Raw genomic sequence first — 18261 nt, 5'->3', positions numbered from 1 at the left:
TAACTAGGTATTACTGTTGGAGCTAGAGACACAAGCATTTAGCTAGGTATTAATGTTGGAGATAGAAACACAAGCATTTAGCTAGGTATTAATGTTGGAGATAGAAACACAAGCATTTAGCTAGGTATTAATGCACAGTTGGAGCTAGAGACACAAGCATTTAGCTAGGTATTAATGTTGGAGCTAGAGACACAAGCATTTAGCTAGGTATTAATGCACAGTTGGAGCTAGAGACACAAGCATTTAGCTAGGTATTAATGTTGGAGCTAGAGACACAAGCATTTAGCTAGGTATTAATGTTGGAGCTAGAGACACAAGCATTTAGCTAGGTATTAATGTTGGAGCTAGAGACACAAGCATTTAGCTAGGTATTCATGTTGGAGCTAGAGACACAAGCATTTAGCTAGGTATTAATGTTGGAGATAGAAACACAAGCATTTAGCTAGGTATTAATGTTGGAGCTAGAGACACAAGCATTTAGCTAGGTATTAATGTTGGAGCTAGAAACACAAGCATTTAGCTAGGTATTAATGTTGGAGCTAGAGACACAAGCATTTAACTAGGTATTACTGTTGGAGCTAGAGACACAAGCATTTAGCTAGGTATTAATGTTGGAGATAGAAACACAAGCATTTAGCTAGGTATTAATGTTGGAGATAGAAACACAAGCATTTAGCTAGGTATTAATGCACAGTTGGAGCTAGAGACACAAGCATTTAGCTAGGTATTAATGTTGGAGCTAGAGACACAAGCATTTAGCTAGGTATTAATGCACAGTTGGAGCTAGAGACACAAGCATTTAGCTAGGTATTAATGTTGGAGCTAGAGACACAAGCATTTAGCTAGGTATTAATGCACAGTTGGAGCTAGAGACACAAGCATTTAGCTAGGTATTAATGTTGGAGCTAGAGACACAAGCATTTAGCTAGGTATTAATGTTGGAGCTAGAGACACAAGCATTTAGCTAGGTATTAATGCACAGTTGGAGCTAGAGACACAAGCATTTAGCTAGGTATTAATGCACAGTTGGAGCTAGAAACACAAGCATTTAGCTAGGTATTAATGCACAGTTGGAGCTAGAAACACAAGCATTTAGCTAGGTATTAATGCACAGTTGGAGCTAGAAACACAAGCATTTAGCTAGGTATTAATGCACAGTTGGAGCTAGAGACACAAGCATTTAGCTAGGTATTAATGCACAGTTGGAGCTAGAGACACAAGCATTTAGCTAGGTATTAATGCCAGTTGGAGCTAGAGACACAAGCATTTAGCTAGGTATTAATGCACAGTTGGAGCTAGAAACACAAGCATTTAGCTAGGTATTAATGTTGGAGCTAGAGACACAAGCATTTAGCTAGGTATTAATGCACAGTTGGAGCTAGAAACACAAGCATTTAGCTAGGTATTAATGCACAGTTGGAGCTAGAGACACAAGCATTTAGCTAGGTATTAATGCACAGTTGGAGCTAGAGACACAAGCATTTAGCTAGGTATTAATGCACAGTTGGAGCTAGAAACACAAGCATTTAGCTAGGCATTAATGCACAGTTGGGAGCTAGAAACATACATTTAGCTAGGGTATTAATGCACAGTTGGAGCTAGAGACACAAGCATTTAGCTAGGTATTAATGCACAGTTGGAGCTAGAAACACAAGCATTTAGCTAGGTATTAATGCACAGTTGGAGCTAGAACATGCCATTTAGCTAGGTATTACTGCACAGTTGGAGCTAGAAACACAAGCATTTCAGGCCAGGTATTAATGCACAGTTGAGCTAGAAACACAAGATTTAAATAGGTATTAATGCACAGTTGAGCTAGAAACACAAGCATTTAGCTAGGTATTAATGCACAGTTGAGCTAGAAACACAAGCATTTAGCTAGGTATTAATAAAGTTGAGCTAGAGACACAAGCATTTTAGGTATTACTGTTGGCGCTAGAAACACAAGCATTTAGCTAGGTATTAATGCACAGTTGTAGCTAGAAACACAAGCATTTAGCTAGGTATTACTGTTGGAGCTAGAGACACAAGCATTTAGCTAGGTATTACTGTTGGAGCTAGAAACACAAGCATTTAGCTAGGTATTACTGTTGGAGCTAGAGACACAAGCATTTAGCTAGGTATTACTGTTGAGCTAGAAACACAAGCATTTAGCTAGGTATTACTGTTGGAGCTAGAGACACAAGCATTTAGCCAGGATTTGGCTAGGACACAAGCATTAGCCAGGTAATACTGTTTGCTAGAGACACAAGCATTTAGCTAGGTATTACTGTTGGAGCTAGAGACACAAGCATTTAGCTAGGTATTACTGTTGAGCTAGAGACACAAGCATTTAGCTAGGTATTACTGTTGGAGCTAGAAACACAAGCATTTAGCTAGGTATTACTGTTACGCCAGAGACACAAGCATTTAGCTAGGTATTACTGTTGGAGCTAGAGACACAAGCATTTAGCTAGGTATTACTGTTGGAGCTAGAGACACAAGCATTTAGCCAGGTATTACTGTTGGAGCTAGAAACACAAGCATTTAGCTAGGTATTACTGTTGAGCTAGAAACACAAGCATTTAGCTAGGTATTACTGTTGGAGCTAGAGACACAAGCATTTAGCTAGGTATTACTGTTGGAGCTAGAAACACAAGCATTTAGCTAGGTATTACTGTTGGAGCTAGAGACACAAGCATTTAGCTAGGTATTACTGTTGGAGCTAGAAACACAAGCATTTAGCTAGGTATTACTGTTGGAGCTAGAGACACAAGCATTTAGCTAGGTATTACTGTTGGAGCTAGAGACACAAGCATTTAGCTAGGTATTACTGTTGGAGCTAGAGACACAAGCATTTAGCTAGGTATTACTGTTGGAGCTAGAAACACAAGCATTTAACTAGGTATTACTGTTGGAGCTAGAGACACAAGCATTTAGCTAGGTATTACTGTTGGAGCTAGAAACACAAGCATTTAGCTAAGTATTACTGTTGGAGCTAGAGACACAATCATTTCGTTGCACCTGAGATATTATCTGTAAATCTGTGTACGCAACCAATAAACGTATATTTTTTATTTGATGATTAGCTGTGGATATATGACCGGCGTGAATATCTGTGCCCACACACACACACACACACACACACACACACACACACACAATCTCCTCTACCCTCCAGCTCTGTGGTACAAGCCTCCATTAAGCGGCACGAAACAGCCATAGAGCTGTGTACACACCAGGACTCCTCAGGGGAGCAACAAGCAGGCAAGCTCACTACTCAACACAGGAGTCCCAGCTGGACTGCATCCAAGTCCCACTTGCACTGAGCACATTCCACTGATATAAAGAGCCTTGTACTGGAAGCATCAGGCTGACCCATCAGGAAGAGGCTACTGGTACGATCACTGTACAAGACACACAAGCAACTGACCGGTAAATATCGTTTCAACACTTATGAAGTCCTTTGGCATCAGTGATCATGAAGGAAAGGAGACAGATGCTATTTGGAACTACTGGGACACAACCAGAGACACAGCCATTATTGATGATGTCATCCAGGCCATTAAGATGACATCACCCAGGGTATTATTGATGACATAGCCCAGGGTATTATTGATGACATCACCCAGGGTATTATTGATGACATCACCCAGGGTATTATTGATGGAATTATTGATGACATCACCCAGGGTATTATTGATGACATCACCCAGGGTATTATTGATGACATCACCCAGGGTATTATTGATGACCAGGGAATTATTGATGACATCACCCAGGGAATTGTGACATCACCCAGGGTATTATTGATGACATCACCCAGGGTATTATTGATGACATCACCCAGGGTATTATTGATGACGTCACCCAGGGTATTATTTACATTTACATTTACATTTAAGTCATTTAGCAGACGCTCTTATCCAGAGCGACTTCTACAAATTGGTGCATTCACCTTATGACATCCAGTGGAACAGCCATTTTACAATAGTGCATCTAAATCAGTGAGAAGGATTACTTTATCCCTATATATGCCATTTAGAGCTTTTATCCAAAAGGACTTACAGGGTGAGAAGGATTACCCTTTATCCCATCTATTACAGAATGACATCACCCAGGGAATTATTGATGACGTCACCCAGGAATTATTGATGACATCACCCAGGTTTATATCTCACCTGGCATCTGTCCAGTTCGCAGGTCCGGACTCGGTCGCTGTGCATGCGTAACCACAGGAACGGATACGCTTCTGGTTGCCGCAGGTAACGCTGCATGGCGACCAGTCACTCCACTCTTCCTCCTCAGACTCTGAGATGGAGGGATGAGAGGGGGGATGTATTTAAAGCCTTGTTCACATTGTCAGTTTGAAGTGACTCAGGTTGTAATGTAACAAAATGAGGAAAAAGTCAAGGGGTCTGAATACTTTCCTAATGCATTGTACATAAACTCAGCAAAAAAGAAACGTCCCTGTTTCAGGACCCTGTCTTTCAAAGATAATTCATAAAACCAAATAACTTCACAGATCTTCATTGTAAAGGGTTTAAAACACTGTTTCCATGCTTGTTCAATGAACCATAAACAATTAATGAACATGCACGTGTGGAACAGTTGTTAAGACACGAACAGCTTACACTAACAGCTTACAATTAAGGTCACAGGTATGAAAACTTAGGACACTAAAGACGCCTTCCTACTGACTCTGAAAAACACCAAAAAAGAAAGATGCCCAGGGTCCCTGTTCATCTGCATGAACGTGCCTTAGGCATGGTGCAAGGAAGCATGAGGACTGCAGATGTGGCCAGGGCAATAAGTTGCCATGTCCATTCTGTGAGACGCCTAAGACAGTGCTTACAGGGAGACAGGATGGACAGCTGATTGTCTCGCAGTGGCAGACCACGTGTAACAACACCTGCACAGGATCGGTACATCAGAACATCACACTGGGCGGGACAGGTACAGGATGGCACCAACTTCCCGAGTTACACCAGGAACGCACAATCCCTCCAACAGTGCGCAGAGACAAAGAGAGAAGACAGAGAGAGACAGAGAGAGAAAGAAAGATAGAGAGTGACAGAGAGAGACAGATAGAGAGAAGACAGAGCGGAGACAGACAGAGAAGACTGACAGAGAGAGAAAGATAGAGAGAGGACAGAGAGAGACAGATTAAATAGACTGTGAGACACGACAGATAGAGAGAAGACCTGGAGACAGAGAGAAGACAGAGAGAGACAGATCCTTGCCTTGGACATAGTCTCTGAGAAGAAAGAGACTGTCACGGAGCAGAGAGAAGACCTATGCTGCCTAGAGAGAAGACAGAGAGAAGTCTCTGAGATTAAATAGACTGTCACGCCCTATCCTGTCAGTCTCTGAGATGAAATAGACTGTCACCCTATCCTGCCTTGGTATAGTCTCTGGAGATAAATAGACTGTCACGTCCTATCCGGCCTTGGTATAGTCCCTGAGATTAAATAGACAGAGAGAAGACAGATAGAGACAGATAGCATAGACAGATATGGACAGATAGAAGACAGAGATAGAGACAAAGAGAGAAGACAGAGAGACACAGAGAGAGACAGAGAGAGACAGAAAGACAAAGAGACAAAGAGAGACAAAGATAGAGACAGAGAGAGACAGAGAGAAGACAGATAGAAGACAGAGAGAAGACAGATAGAGACAGAGAGAAGACATTGGCTTATGAATTACAGGGGATAGAGACAGAGAGAGACAAAGATAGAAGACAGAGAGAAGACAGAGACAGAGAGAAGACAGAGTGGAGACAGAGAGAAGACAGAGAGAAGACAGAGGGAGACAAAGAGAGAAGACAGAGACAGAGAGAAGACAGAGAGAAGACAGAGAGGACAGATAGAAGACAGACAGAGAGAAGACAGATGAAGACAGAGAGAAGACAGAGAGAAGACAGAGAGAAGACAGAGAGAAGACAGAGAGGACAGATAGAAGACAGAGAGGACAGATAGAAGACAGACAGAGAGAAGACAGATAGAGACAGAGAGAAGACAGAGCGATAACAACAGTGGCTGATTTTGCTCTCTATTTAGGAGGCGGATTCAGGTTCATAAAAAATATATTACTGTACTCAAAGATCTGGAAATTGCCTTTAACATTCCTCACATCGGCACTAATATTAATTGTTGTTTTTGAACAATTTAAAAGTAAATGCCATAGACATCACTCTCTATGCAAAAGACAAACTGTTGGTTAATATTTTCTTATCAACACTTGATGGTGTTTCTATCACCTGCCTTGGTATGGTCTCTGAGATTAAAATAGACTGTCACGCCCTATCCTGCCTTGGTATAGTCTCTGAGATGAAATAGACTGTCACGCTCCTATCCTGCCTTGGTATGGTCTCTGCTGTAAAACTGATCTAGGACCTGCCAAGTAAAGTGAATCTCCTATCAGAGACAGACACCAACCTGCTGTAAACTGATCTAGGACCTGCCAAGTAAAGTGAATCTCCTTAACAGAGACAGACACCAACCTGCTGTAAACTAATCTAGGACCTGTCTCTGTCTTAGTTAGACTCCTTCCCAACACCAGAGAATTGTGAACTGTTCCGTTTCCACAAAGAAGTTAACGATGTGGGACTAAATTAATATTGCATATTTTTCAGGAAAGTATGATGTCACTAATGATTAGGCTATGGGGCCAGCTGGCAGCTTAGGATGTGTGTGTGGACGCGTGTGTGTGGACGTGTGTGCCTCCTCGTAAGTGTGTATGCTTGCATGTACCAGTCTGTGTGTGTATGTGTGTGTGTGTGTGTGTATGTGCCAGCGTGTGTGTATGTGCCAGCGTGTGTGTGTGTGTATGTGCCAGCGTGTGTGTGTGTGTGTGTGTGTGTGTGTGTGTGTGTGTGTATGTGCCAGCGTGTGTGTGTGTGTATGTGCCAGCGTGTGTGTATGTGCCAGCGTGTGTGTGTGTGTATGTGCCAGCGTGTGTGTGTGTGTATGTGCCAGCGTGTGTGTGTGTGTGTCAGCGTGTGTGTGTGTATGTTCCAGCTTGTGTGTGTGTGTATGTGCCAGCGTGTGTGTGTGTATGTGCCAGCGTGTGTGTATGTGCCAGCGTGTGTGTGTGTGTATGTGCCAGCGTGTGTGTATGTGCCAGCGTGTGTGTGTGTGTATGTGCCAGCGTGTGTGTATGTGCCAGCGTGTGTGTTTGCGTGTGTGTGTTTGCGTGTGTGTGTTTGCGTGTGTGTACGTGCCAGCGTGTGTGTGTGTATGTGCCAGCGTGTGTGTGTGTATGTGCCAGCGTGTGTGTGTGTGTATGTGCCAGCGTGTGTGTGTGTGTGTGTGTATGTGCCAGAGTGTGTGTGTGTGTGTGTGTATGTGCCAGCGTGTGTGTATGTGCCAGCGTGTGTGTATGTGCTAGCGTGTGTGTATGTGCCAGCGTGTGTGTATGTGCCAGCATGTGTGTTTGTGTGTGTGTGTTTGCGTGTGTGTGTGTTTGTGTGTGTGTGTGTTTGTGTGTGTGTTTGCGTGTGTGTGTGTTTGCGTGTGTGTGTGTCTGTGTGTGTGTGTGTCTGCGTGTGTGTGTGTTTGCGTGTGTGTGTGTTTGCGTGTGTGTGTGTTTGCGTGTGTGTGTGTTTACGTGTGTGTTTGCGTGTGTGTGTGTGTTTGCGTGTGTGTGTGTGTTTGCGTGTGTGTGTGTGTGTGTGTGTGTGTGTCTGTGTGTGTGTTTGCGTGTGTGTGTGTGTGCGTGTGTGCGTGTGTGTGTGTTTGCGTGTGTGTGTGTGTTTGCGTGTGTGTGTGTTTGCGTGTGTGCGTGTGTGTGTGTGTGTGTGTTTCTCCTAGTTACATACACAGTATGTCAATGGTAATTCAGCAGCTTCCAGAGTGGAGCCAAAACAAACAATGCCCCAGGACAGTTAGACCTCTACTCAGGCTGGCTAATAGCTTCTTCTGTTTAATGAACAATGAGTTCTCTCCCATGTTAAAAGATTACATACTCAGTGGAGGGATGGAGGGATGGAGGTAGAGCGTGAGAAGGAATAGAAGGGATAGAAGGAGGGAAGAGGGAGACAAACAGCGAGGGAGAGCGATGGAAAAAATGAGAGGGTTAAATTGTGAGTGAGGTGAAGATGGAGGGGAGCAATGCTAGGTCGGAGATCCAGCAAGGAACATATTTAACATGTGATCAAGGGATGGAGGGAATGAGAAGAGAAGAGGAAATGAGAGGAGAGAGGAAATATAACAATATTATAACATAATATAGAAATATATACAAATCGCGATGTTACATAACATAATACAAATCATGTTCACTATTACAATATGATAAAATATGTATTACAACAGGAGCAGCACAGATAATATAATATAAATATAAATTATTAAAATCAGAGACGAGAAGAAGATATAGGAGAATAGGAGAAAGATAGAGAAGATAGAGAGAGAACATGATAGGCCGAGAGAAGAGAAGAGAGAATATGAGAAAAGAGGAGAAGAGAATAAGGAGAAGAGAAGATAGAGAAGAGAAAATAAAAAAAGAGGAGAGAAGAAGAGAAGATAAGAGGAGAGAAGAAGAGAAGAGGAGGAGAGGAGAGGAGAGAGGAAAGAAGGAGGAGAGAAGTAGGAGAGGAGAGGAGAGAAGAGAGAAAAGAAGAAGAAATAAGTGGAGAGAAGAAGTGAGAAGATAAGAGGAGAGAAGAGAAGAGAAGAGAAAAGAAGAGATAAGAGGAGAGGAGAGGAGAGAGGAGAGGAGAGGAGGAGAAGAGAGGAGAGGAGAGGAGAGAAGAAGTGAGAAGATAAGAGGAGAGAAGAGAAGAGAAGAGAAAAGAAGAGATAAGAGGAGAGGAGAGGAGAGAGGAGAGGAGAGGAGAGGAGGAGAGGAGAGGAGAGGAGAGGAGAAAGAAGTAGGAGAGGAGAGGAGAGGAGAGGAGAGGAGAAGAGAGGAGAAGAGAGAGAGGAGAGAGAAAGAAGTAGGAAGGAGGAGAGGAGAGGAGAGGAGAGGAGAGAGGAGAGGAGGAGAAGGAGTTACAGGATTTAAGGATATTATTATTTATTATTAGAAGGAGAAGGAATATTTATAATATTACATTAGATTTCATTAAGGATTATTTCATTATTTATATTTTTAGGAAGAGAAGGAAGGAGATAGGATTAGATTATTATTTATTTATTTATTAGATAGATAGAGGATTTAGGGAGAGAGGAGAAGGAGGAGGGAGAGGAGATGAGATTACTTCATCCAGCATCCTGCATTCATCATCTGTATGTATATTCACTTTCATATATTTGGACATTTTTTAAAACATTGGCACACATAACATCTGAAGTGGGTCTATTATTTTAAAACTATTGTGTGTGTAATGTTTACTGATATTTTGATGCCTTTCCTTTTTGTTTCTTGTCTATTTCACTCCCTTTGGCAATGTAAACATCTTGTTTTCCATGTGATTAAAGCCCTTTAATTGAATTTAACTGAGAGACAGAGAGATAGAAAGAGATAAAGAAAGCGAGAGAGAGAGATAGATATAATAGCAGTATTTCTAAAGAAATCAACCTACAGGCATACAATATACTATAGCAAGTGATAAAGTAATATTTGATGTTTATCCAAACCTAGGATGTCAAGAAACAGCTCTAATCGTGTCCCCAGAAGAGAAAGCCCCTCCCCTTACCTAGGCAGGGTGAACACAGTAGACCTTACAGGCCATGTCCAGCCTGTTCGTCCCTCTCCCTGACTGTTTTAAAATAGGCATCAGATTGCTGGAGGGAGGGAGAGTTTGGGAGAGATCCCGAAGGAGGGAGGAAGGAGGGAGGAAGGAAGGAGAGAGGATGGATGAGGGAGGGTGAGGGAGGGAGGAGGATGGAAGAGGGAGGGAGATAGGCTGAGGCAGGGAGGACGAGGGATGATGACGAGGAGGATGATGGCGGGGCGATGATGATGATGATGATGATTTGACGATGATGATGATGATTGTACCGATGCTATGGCGATGACGAGATACGATGACGATGCTATGATGACTGTGATGATGGATGATGATGCAAGTGATGACGATGAGGAAGGCGATGACGATAGCGGAGCGATGAGGATGATGGACGATAATGATGGGATTATAAACTAGCTGGCGATGACGATAAAACTCTGACGATGCAGGGGCGAGGGACGATGCATGATGACGATGATGATGAGGATGCTATGATGACGATGATGATGACGATGGGGATGATGGAGATAGGATGATGCATGAGAGGACGATGGCAGGCATTTCTGGACGAGAGCAAGGAGGATGACGATGGAAGGATGACGAGGATGACGAGGACGACGAGGAGATAGAAGAAGGAGGAGGATGAGACAGGAGAATGAGGCAAGGAGGGAGATAGGATGAGGCAGGGAGGATGAGGCAGGATGAGAGGAGGATGAGGAGGATGAGGGAGATAGAATAAGGAAGGGAGGATGAGACAGGGAAGAATGAAACGCCGAGGAAAGGGACGACGCTATGCATGAGGATAAGGGATGACGATATGATGACGATGACGATGACGATGAGGATGACGATGATGATGACGATGGAGACAGAACGCGCAGGAGGATGAGGGAGGGAGCTCGACATGTTTATGTAGGTGACCTTAAAGAACAGCGGGTCAGAGAGAGGTGGGGGTCAGAGAGAGGAGGGTCAGAGAGAGGGAGGTCAGGAGAGGAGGGTGAGAGAGAGGGGGTCAGAGAGAGGGGTCAGAGGAGGGTCAGAGAGGAGGAGGGTCAGAGGAGGGTCAGAGGAGGGGTCAGAGAAAAGGGGTCAGAGATGATAATCGTGATGAGGACCCAGAGATATAAAATCGCATAGATCATATAAAGGAGAGGATAACAGACCAGATAGAAACAGAGAGAGGGGGTCAGAGAGATAAACGCATAAACGATAACATGATAACAGATAAAATCAGATAGAGGATAATGATATCAGATATATGATACCCGCATAGAGAGGGTCAGAGAGGGGTCAGGGAGGGGGTCAAGAGAGGGGGTCGAGAGGGGGTCAGAGGGTCAGAGAGAGGAGGATCAGAGAGAGAGGAGGGTCAGAGAGGGGGTCAAGAGAGGGGGTCAGAGAGAGGGGGTCAGAGAGAGGAGGGTCAGAGAGAGGGGGTCAGAGAGAGGAGGGTCAGAGGGTCAGAGAGAGGAGGTCAGAGGGTCAGAGAGAGGAGGGTCAGAGAGAGGAGGGTCAGAGAGAGGAGGGTCAGAGAGAGGAGGGTCAGAGAGAGGAGGGTCAGAGAGTAAAGAGGGTCAGAGAGGGTCAGAGAGAGGAGGGTCGAAGAGAGAGGAGGTCAGGAGAGAGGAGGTCAGAGAGAGGAGGGTCAGAGGGTCAGGAGAGAGGAGGGTCAGAGAGAGGGGGTCAGAGAGAGGAGGGTCATAGTGAGGAGGGTCAGAAAGGGGTCAGGAGAGAGGGGGTCAGAAGAGGGGGTCAGAGGGTCAGAGGGAGGGGGTCAGAGAGGGGGTCAGAGAGAGGGGGTCAGAGGGTCAGAGGGTCAGAGGGTCAGAGAGAGGGGTCAGAGAGAGGGGGTCAGAGGGTCAGAGAGAGGAGGGTCAGAGGGTCAGAGAGAGGAGGTCAGAGAGGAGGGGGTCAGAGAGGAGGGTCAGAGAGAGGAGGGTCAGAGAGAGGGGGTCAGAGAGGAGGGTCAGAGGGTCAGAGAGAGGAGGGTCAGAGGGTCAGAGAGAGGGGGTCAGAGAGGGAGGGGGTCAGAGAAGGAGGGTCAGAGGAGGAGGGTCAGAGAGGGGTCAGAGAGAGGGTCAGAGAGAGGAGGGTCAGAGGGTCAGAGAGAGGAGGGTCAGAGGGAGGGTCAGAGAGAGGGGGTCAGGGTCAGAGGTCAGAGGGTCAGAGAGTAGGAGAGGGTCAGAGGTCAGAGGTCAGAGGGTCAGGGTCAGAGGGTCAGAGAGGGTCAGAGGAACAGAGGTCAGAGAGGGGGTCAGAGGGGGTCAGAGGGGGTCAGGGAGGGGGTCAGAGAGAGGGGGTCAGAGGGTCAGAGGGTCAGAGGAACAGGGTCAGAGAGGAGGGTCAGAGGGTCAGAGGAGAGGAGGAGGGGGTCAGAGAGGAGGGTCAGAGAGAGGGGGTCAGAGAGGGGTCAGTCAGAGAGGGGGGTCAGAGGGGGTCAGAGAGAGGGGGTCAGAGGGTCAGAGGTCAGGAGGTCAGAGGGGGTCAGAGGGTCAGAGGGTCAGAGGGTCAGAGGGTCAGAGGGGGTCAGAGAGAGGGGGTCAGAGGGTTAGAGGGTCAGAGAGAGGGTCAGAGGGTCAGAGGGTCAGAGGAACAGAGGGTCAGAGAGAGGGGGTCAGAGGGTCAGAGGGTCAGAGGGTCAGAGGGTCAGGGTCAGAGGTCAGAGGTCAGAGGAACAGAGGGTCAGAGAGAGGGGGGTCAGAGGTCAGAGGGTCAGAGGGTCAGAGAGAGGGGGTCAGAGGGTCAGAGGGTCAGAGGGTCAGAGGAAGGGTCAGAGGGTCAGGGAGAGGAGGAGGGGAGGGTATCACTGTCTCTGAGCCCCACGGAGGAAACTGTCACAACGAAAAACATCTGACAGCTCGCTGCATACATGCCCTGGCCCTGGCACCTGACCCCTGACCCAGAATCATACATAAACACCAGCCCTCTCTCAGACCTGTGATAAGGACACCAAACAAACAGGAGTAGCCCGCTTCAACAATAGAGACATACAGTAGCAGTACACAAGCCAATACTTTCTCTTAGAAACCTACTCTAGCCATTATGGAAGAAACTAAAGAGACAAAACTTCTTTTTTTTTTTAAAGGTTTTCCTTTTGAAAACGATGTGTCATAGTTATTAGGCATAAACACGAGTGGCAAAATTGACTGTAAATAGAATAATTTGGGTCATGAAGTCAGTCTCGTCAAAACCGAGTTTGGAACCTGAGTGCATCACAACGGGTTTTGGATGACAGTGGCACCTTGTTTCTGGGATAAAGACTTGTCAGGTTCGCTTTCCACGGCCCGCTGACCACGGCCGGTCGGAGACTTCTCCTTTGGATGACCAATGGAATGGTTGAAAATGAGCAAACCCGGCCCACCCGGGACACAGGGTCACTCAACATAATCGCCCACTGAAAAGCCTTCCCCAGACCACATGTGGTTGGTACTTGCCCCTTCCCACACGACAAAAATACTACTGTTTTCTGTGGAATATTACAGCATTTACTATGGAATTCTATAATAAAATGTATTATACTGTAGAATACTATACACAACACTGTAGTAGCGCTGGATCATGTGTAGTACTTGCTATAGAATGTTGTAGTATAATGTAGAATACTATAGTAAATACAGTACTACAGTGATGTCCGCAAAAACAGTTTGTACTACGGTATCTAATTTGAATATACCCTTCCCATATCGAGGTCGTTTTAAATCAAGCATCACAATACGGAGTTGAGCATTCGATTTGGGTGCTGGAAGGGTTAAAGACAACCCCCAGCTCCGCTAAAACCAATGGGTATGTACACATTCTTATTCATTCCTTTACACTTGTGTGTATTAGGTAGTTGTTGGAATTGTTAGATGACTTGTTAGATATTACTGCACTGTCGGGAACTAGAAGCACAAGCATTAGTATCTGCTCACCATGTGTATGTGACCAATACAATTTGATTTGATTATTCCACACAGGTCTATCGTCAGAGTTATACAGCAAGAAACCGCATGCTTTTCGTGATCAATAAACATCAATTGATCATGTGTTTTCAGATACTTGAAGGTAAGCAAATCCATTTGGCATGCAGCTAGCGAAGGAAACAATGTGTCATTTAGCTTTTTGTCATCGGACATTAGGCTTTTGGAAAAGAGCTTGATATCGGCAAGTCCTCGTCCTGGTAAAGTAGCCAGTCGGACTACTGTCATCACCACTATTTGACGGAAAGCAAATCAAACAACATTTGGATATAGTCATCTAGTTTATCCTCTGAAAGTTAGCTTGTTACCTAGCTATATATATATATATATATATATATATATATATATATATATATATATATATATATATTTTATTTTTAACCTTTATTTAACCAGGCAAGTCAGTTAAGAACACATTCTTATTTTCAATGACGGCCTGGGAACAGTGGGTTAACTGCCTGTTCAGGGGCAGAATGACAGATTTGTACCTTGTCAGCTCGGAGGTTTGAACTCGCAACCTTCCGGTTAATCATGTCTGTTAGCAGCAATCGTGATTAAACACTCGAAGAGGGGATCATGTTAGCTAACTTCGCTAGGTAGTCCTACGTTGGTTAGAGAAAAACAATACATTAGGTCTACTTACCACTACGATCAGCCTACTGTACAAAGTTTTTACCGGTAACTTGCAAAATAAACATCATCGGCAACGGTACATCGACAAAATGTGTTCTTCTGCTGCTTGACAGCGGAACCACAAAGGATGGAAATGAACCAAACCATGCACCTGTCAGGTATAGTTGACTTTTATTACCATTAATATTCAATTAATGGTGGCCATTTGAGAGATATCGTGAGGCTACCCTCACCTATCTGAAAAGTACATTGATGTTTACTGACCATGAAAAGCAGTTTCAGCAACTAATGTATAAGCTAAATGTGCCCAGTTGTTTTGCATGGAATAATCAGAAATGTGTAGTTTTTACTATGTCCAATAGTTGATGATACAGTATTACAAAACCAAATAGTTAACATTTATTGAATAATCCTGAGAAAAGGGCATGGGGGGTGTCTCCTTGCCCCCCAGATGGCAAATCAAACACTCTGCACGTTATTGTGACGTTTTAATGATATTGACCTATAAACCATATCTTGTGTTTTTGCTGTTCAGACCCCAGTCCTAATCAACCTACAGGTTATAGCAGAAGATCAGCAATCTCTGTTCAGACCCCAGTCCTAATCTACCTACAGGTTATAGCAGAAGATCAGAAATCTCTGTTCAGACCCCAGTCCTAATCTACCTACAGGTTATAGCAGAAGATCAGAACTCTCTGTTCAGACCCCAGTCCTAATCTACCTACAGGTTATAGCAGAAGATCAGAAATCTCTGTTCAGACCCCAGTCCTAATCTACCTACAGGTTATAGCAGAAGATCAGAAATCTCTGTTCAGACCCCAGTCCTAATCTACCTACAGGTTATAGCAGAAGATCAGAACTCTCTGTTCAGACCCCAGTCCTAATCTACCTACAGGTTATAGCAGAAGATCAGAAATCTCTGTTCAGACCCCAGTCCACCCACCAGGTTATCTAATCTACCTACAGGTTATAGCAGAAGATCAGAAATCTCTGAGACCCCAGACAGGTTATAGCAGAAGATCTCTCTGTTCAGACCCCAGTCCTAGTCTACCTACAGGTTATAGCAGAAGATCAGAACTCTCTGTTCAGACCCCAGTCCTAATCTACCTACAGGTTATAGCAGAAGATCAGAAATCTCTGTTCAGACCCCAGAAGATAGCAGAAGATCAGAAATCTCTGTTCAGACCCCAGTCCTAATCTACCTACAGGTTATAGCAGAAGATCAGAAATCTCTGTTCAGACCCCAGACAGATCAGAAGATCTCTCTGTTCAGACCCCAGTCCTAATCTACCTACAGGTTATAGCAGGAAGATCAGAAATCTGAACTCCCAGTCCTCAACCCGTTATAGCAGAAGATCAGAAATCTCTGTCTGTGACCCCAGTCCTAATCAACCTACAGGTTATAGCAGAAGATCAGAAATTTCTGATCAGAAGTCCTCTACCTACAGGTTATCAGAAGATCAGAAATCTCTGTTCAGACCCCAGTCCTAATCTACCTACAGGTTATAGCAGAGAGCAGAAGATCAGAACTCTCTGTTCAGACCCCAGTCCTAGTCTACCTACAGGTTATAGCAGAGAGCAGAAATTCAGAACTCTGTTCAGACCCCAGTCCTAAACTCAGGTTATCAGAAAAATCAGAACTCTCTGTTCAGACCCCAGTCCTAATCTACCTACAGGTTATAGCAGAGAGCAGAAGATCAGAACTCTCTGTTCAGACCCCAGTCCTAATCTACCTACAGGTTATAGCAGAAGATCTGAAACTCTCCGTTCAGACCCCAGTCCTAATCTACCCACAGGTTATAGCAGAAGAATGGAAATCTCTGTTCAGACCCCAGTCCTAATCTACCTACAGGTTATAGCAGAAGATCAGAACTCTCTGTTGTTCAGACCCCAGTCCTAATCTACCTACGGGTTATAGCAGAAGATCTGAAACTCTCCGTTCAGACCCCAGTCCTAATCTACCTACAGGTTATAATAGAAAATGTGCACTTTTTGTATTTCTCCAGTAGGTTTCCTGAAGAAAAAAGCCTCCACTTCTATGTCAAATGGATTAAACCAAAAACACTATAGTAGATATGACAGTATACTACAGTCTGTAAAACACTATAGTAAATTGAATGAAAACAAGTCTAATTCTTGCAGTGTTCCTTTAAGAGGATGTTATTTGCAGGGTATCTTCCAGGTAGGTACAGGTGCTACACATCACATTGTTAAGCATTGTAACTTAATACTGCTGAATTGTTCCTTCTTCATCCGCATTTCAAGATAATTACAACAAAAACATTTAAACATAAAAAACTTACCATAGTTTTCCTTGGAGTCCCATCCTTTGTTGTTTCTCCAGTGGCTCCTCCAGTCTCCCCCTACCCCCACCCCGGTCCCAGTCCCCCCGGTCTTCAACCCAGCCCCTGTCCCAGTCCCTCCGGTCTTCACCCCCACTCCTGTCCCAGCCCCTCCGGTCTTCACCCCAGACCCTGTCCCAGCCCCCCCGGTCTTCACGCCAGCCTCTGTCCTACTAGTCCCCCCGGTCTTCACCCCAGTCCCTGTCCTAGTCCCCCGGACTTCAACCCAGTCCCAGCCTCATTCCCCCGATCACCGCCCCAGTCCCCCGGTCTCCACCCCAGCCCCAGCCCCAGGCCCAGTCCCCCGGTCTCCACCCCAGCCCCAGCCCCAGTCCCCCGGTCTCCACCCCAGCCCCAGTCCCCCGGTCTCCACCCCAGTCCCCCGGTCTCCACCCCAGTCTCCCCGGTCTCCACCCCAGTCCCGCCGGTCTCCACCCCCCAGCCCCAGCCCCATTCCCCCGGTCTCCACCCCAGTCCCCCGGTCTCCCGGTCTCCACCCCAGTCCCGCCCGTCTCCACCCCAGCCCCATTCCCCCGGTCTCCACCCCAGTCCCCCGGTCTCCACCCCAGTCTCCCGGTCTCCACCCCAGTCTCCCGGTCTCCACCCCAGTCCCGCCGGTCTCCACCCCAGTCCCCCGGTCTCCACCCCAGTCCCCCGGTCTCCACCCCAGTCCCCCGGTCTCCACCCCCAGTCCCGCCCCGGTCTCCACCCCAGCCCCAGCCGCCCCGGTCTCCACCCCAGTCTCCCGGTCTCCACCCCAGTCGCCCCGGTCTCCACCCAGTCCCCCGGTCTCCACCCCAGTCTCCCCGGTCTCCACCCCAGCCCCAGCCGCCCCGGTCTCCACCCCAGTCTCCCCGGTCTCCACCCCAGCCGCCCCGGTCTCCACCCCAGCCGCCCCGGTCTCCACCCCAGTCCCCCGGTCTCCACCCCAGTCCCCCCGGTCTCCACCCCAGTCCCTCTGGTCCCACTAAGCTCAGGTTCCTGTTCCTCAGGGTCATAGTTGTAGTCCTCTGTGGGCTGCTCCTGTTCCTGTTCTTCCGGGCTGGCCCTGCCGCCTTGCCCACTCTCAGTCTCAGCTTGTTCCGGGTACTCCCAGAACAGGGCCAAGAACAGCTTCTTGTGGGCGAGCCACTCCTTTGAAGACAGGGACCAGTCGTTGCGGCCCCCATCACCCCCCTCCTTAGCCAGGTCCATCTCCATCTCTGTTTCCGTCTGGGGGTCCTCAACCACCTCAATGGTCACCTGGGGGGAGGGGGAGGAGAGAGAGAGAAATTGAGGGGGGGGGGTATATTGATAAAAGGGGTCATTTGGGATGCAAAGATGGAGTCCCAGACCTGATGCAGTTCATGGCCAGCATTTACTGAACACACAGTACTTTCCCAGATGACTATAAAGCAACGCTGATCACACAGTACTTTCCCAGATGACTAGAAAGCAACACTGATCACACAGTACTTTCCCAGATGACTATAAAGCAACGCTGATCACACAGTACTTTCCCAGATGACTATAAAGCAACGCTGATCACACAGTACTTTCCCAGATGACTATAAAGCAACGCTGATCACACAGTACTTTCCCAGATGACTAGAAAGCAACACTGAACACACAGTACTTTCCCAGATGACTAGAAAGCAACGCTGATCACACAGTACTTTCCCAGATGACTAGAAAGCAA

General features: G+C 46.2%; 1 protein-coding gene across 1 annotated transcript in view; it reads left to right on the top strand.

Moving 5' to 3' along the window:
- The window catches only part of LOC124046965 (extensin-like), a 23894-nt gene extending 6340 nt beyond the window's left edge, over nt 1-17554 (top strand). Inside the window, exons 2-4 of the mRNA XM_046367714.1 lie at nt 13684-13693; nt 16586-16877; nt 16962-17554. Coding sequence (XP_046223670.1) covers nt 13684-13693; nt 16586-16877; nt 16962-17554 — 895 coding nt within the window. The remainder of the gene's footprint in view (nt 1-13683; nt 13694-16585; nt 16878-16961) is intronic.
- Nucleotides 17555-18261: the final 707 nt, after the last annotated feature.

This window comes from Oncorhynchus gorbuscha, linkage group LG10 (genome assembly GCF_021184085.1).
Source record: "Oncorhynchus gorbuscha isolate QuinsamMale2020 ecotype Even-year linkage group LG10, OgorEven_v1.0, whole genome shotgun sequence".
In the NCBI taxonomy this organism is placed as follows: Eukaryota; Metazoa; Chordata; class Actinopteri; order Salmoniformes; family Salmonidae; genus Oncorhynchus; species Oncorhynchus gorbuscha.
This window is presented reverse-complemented; position numbering and strand designations above follow the sequence as displayed.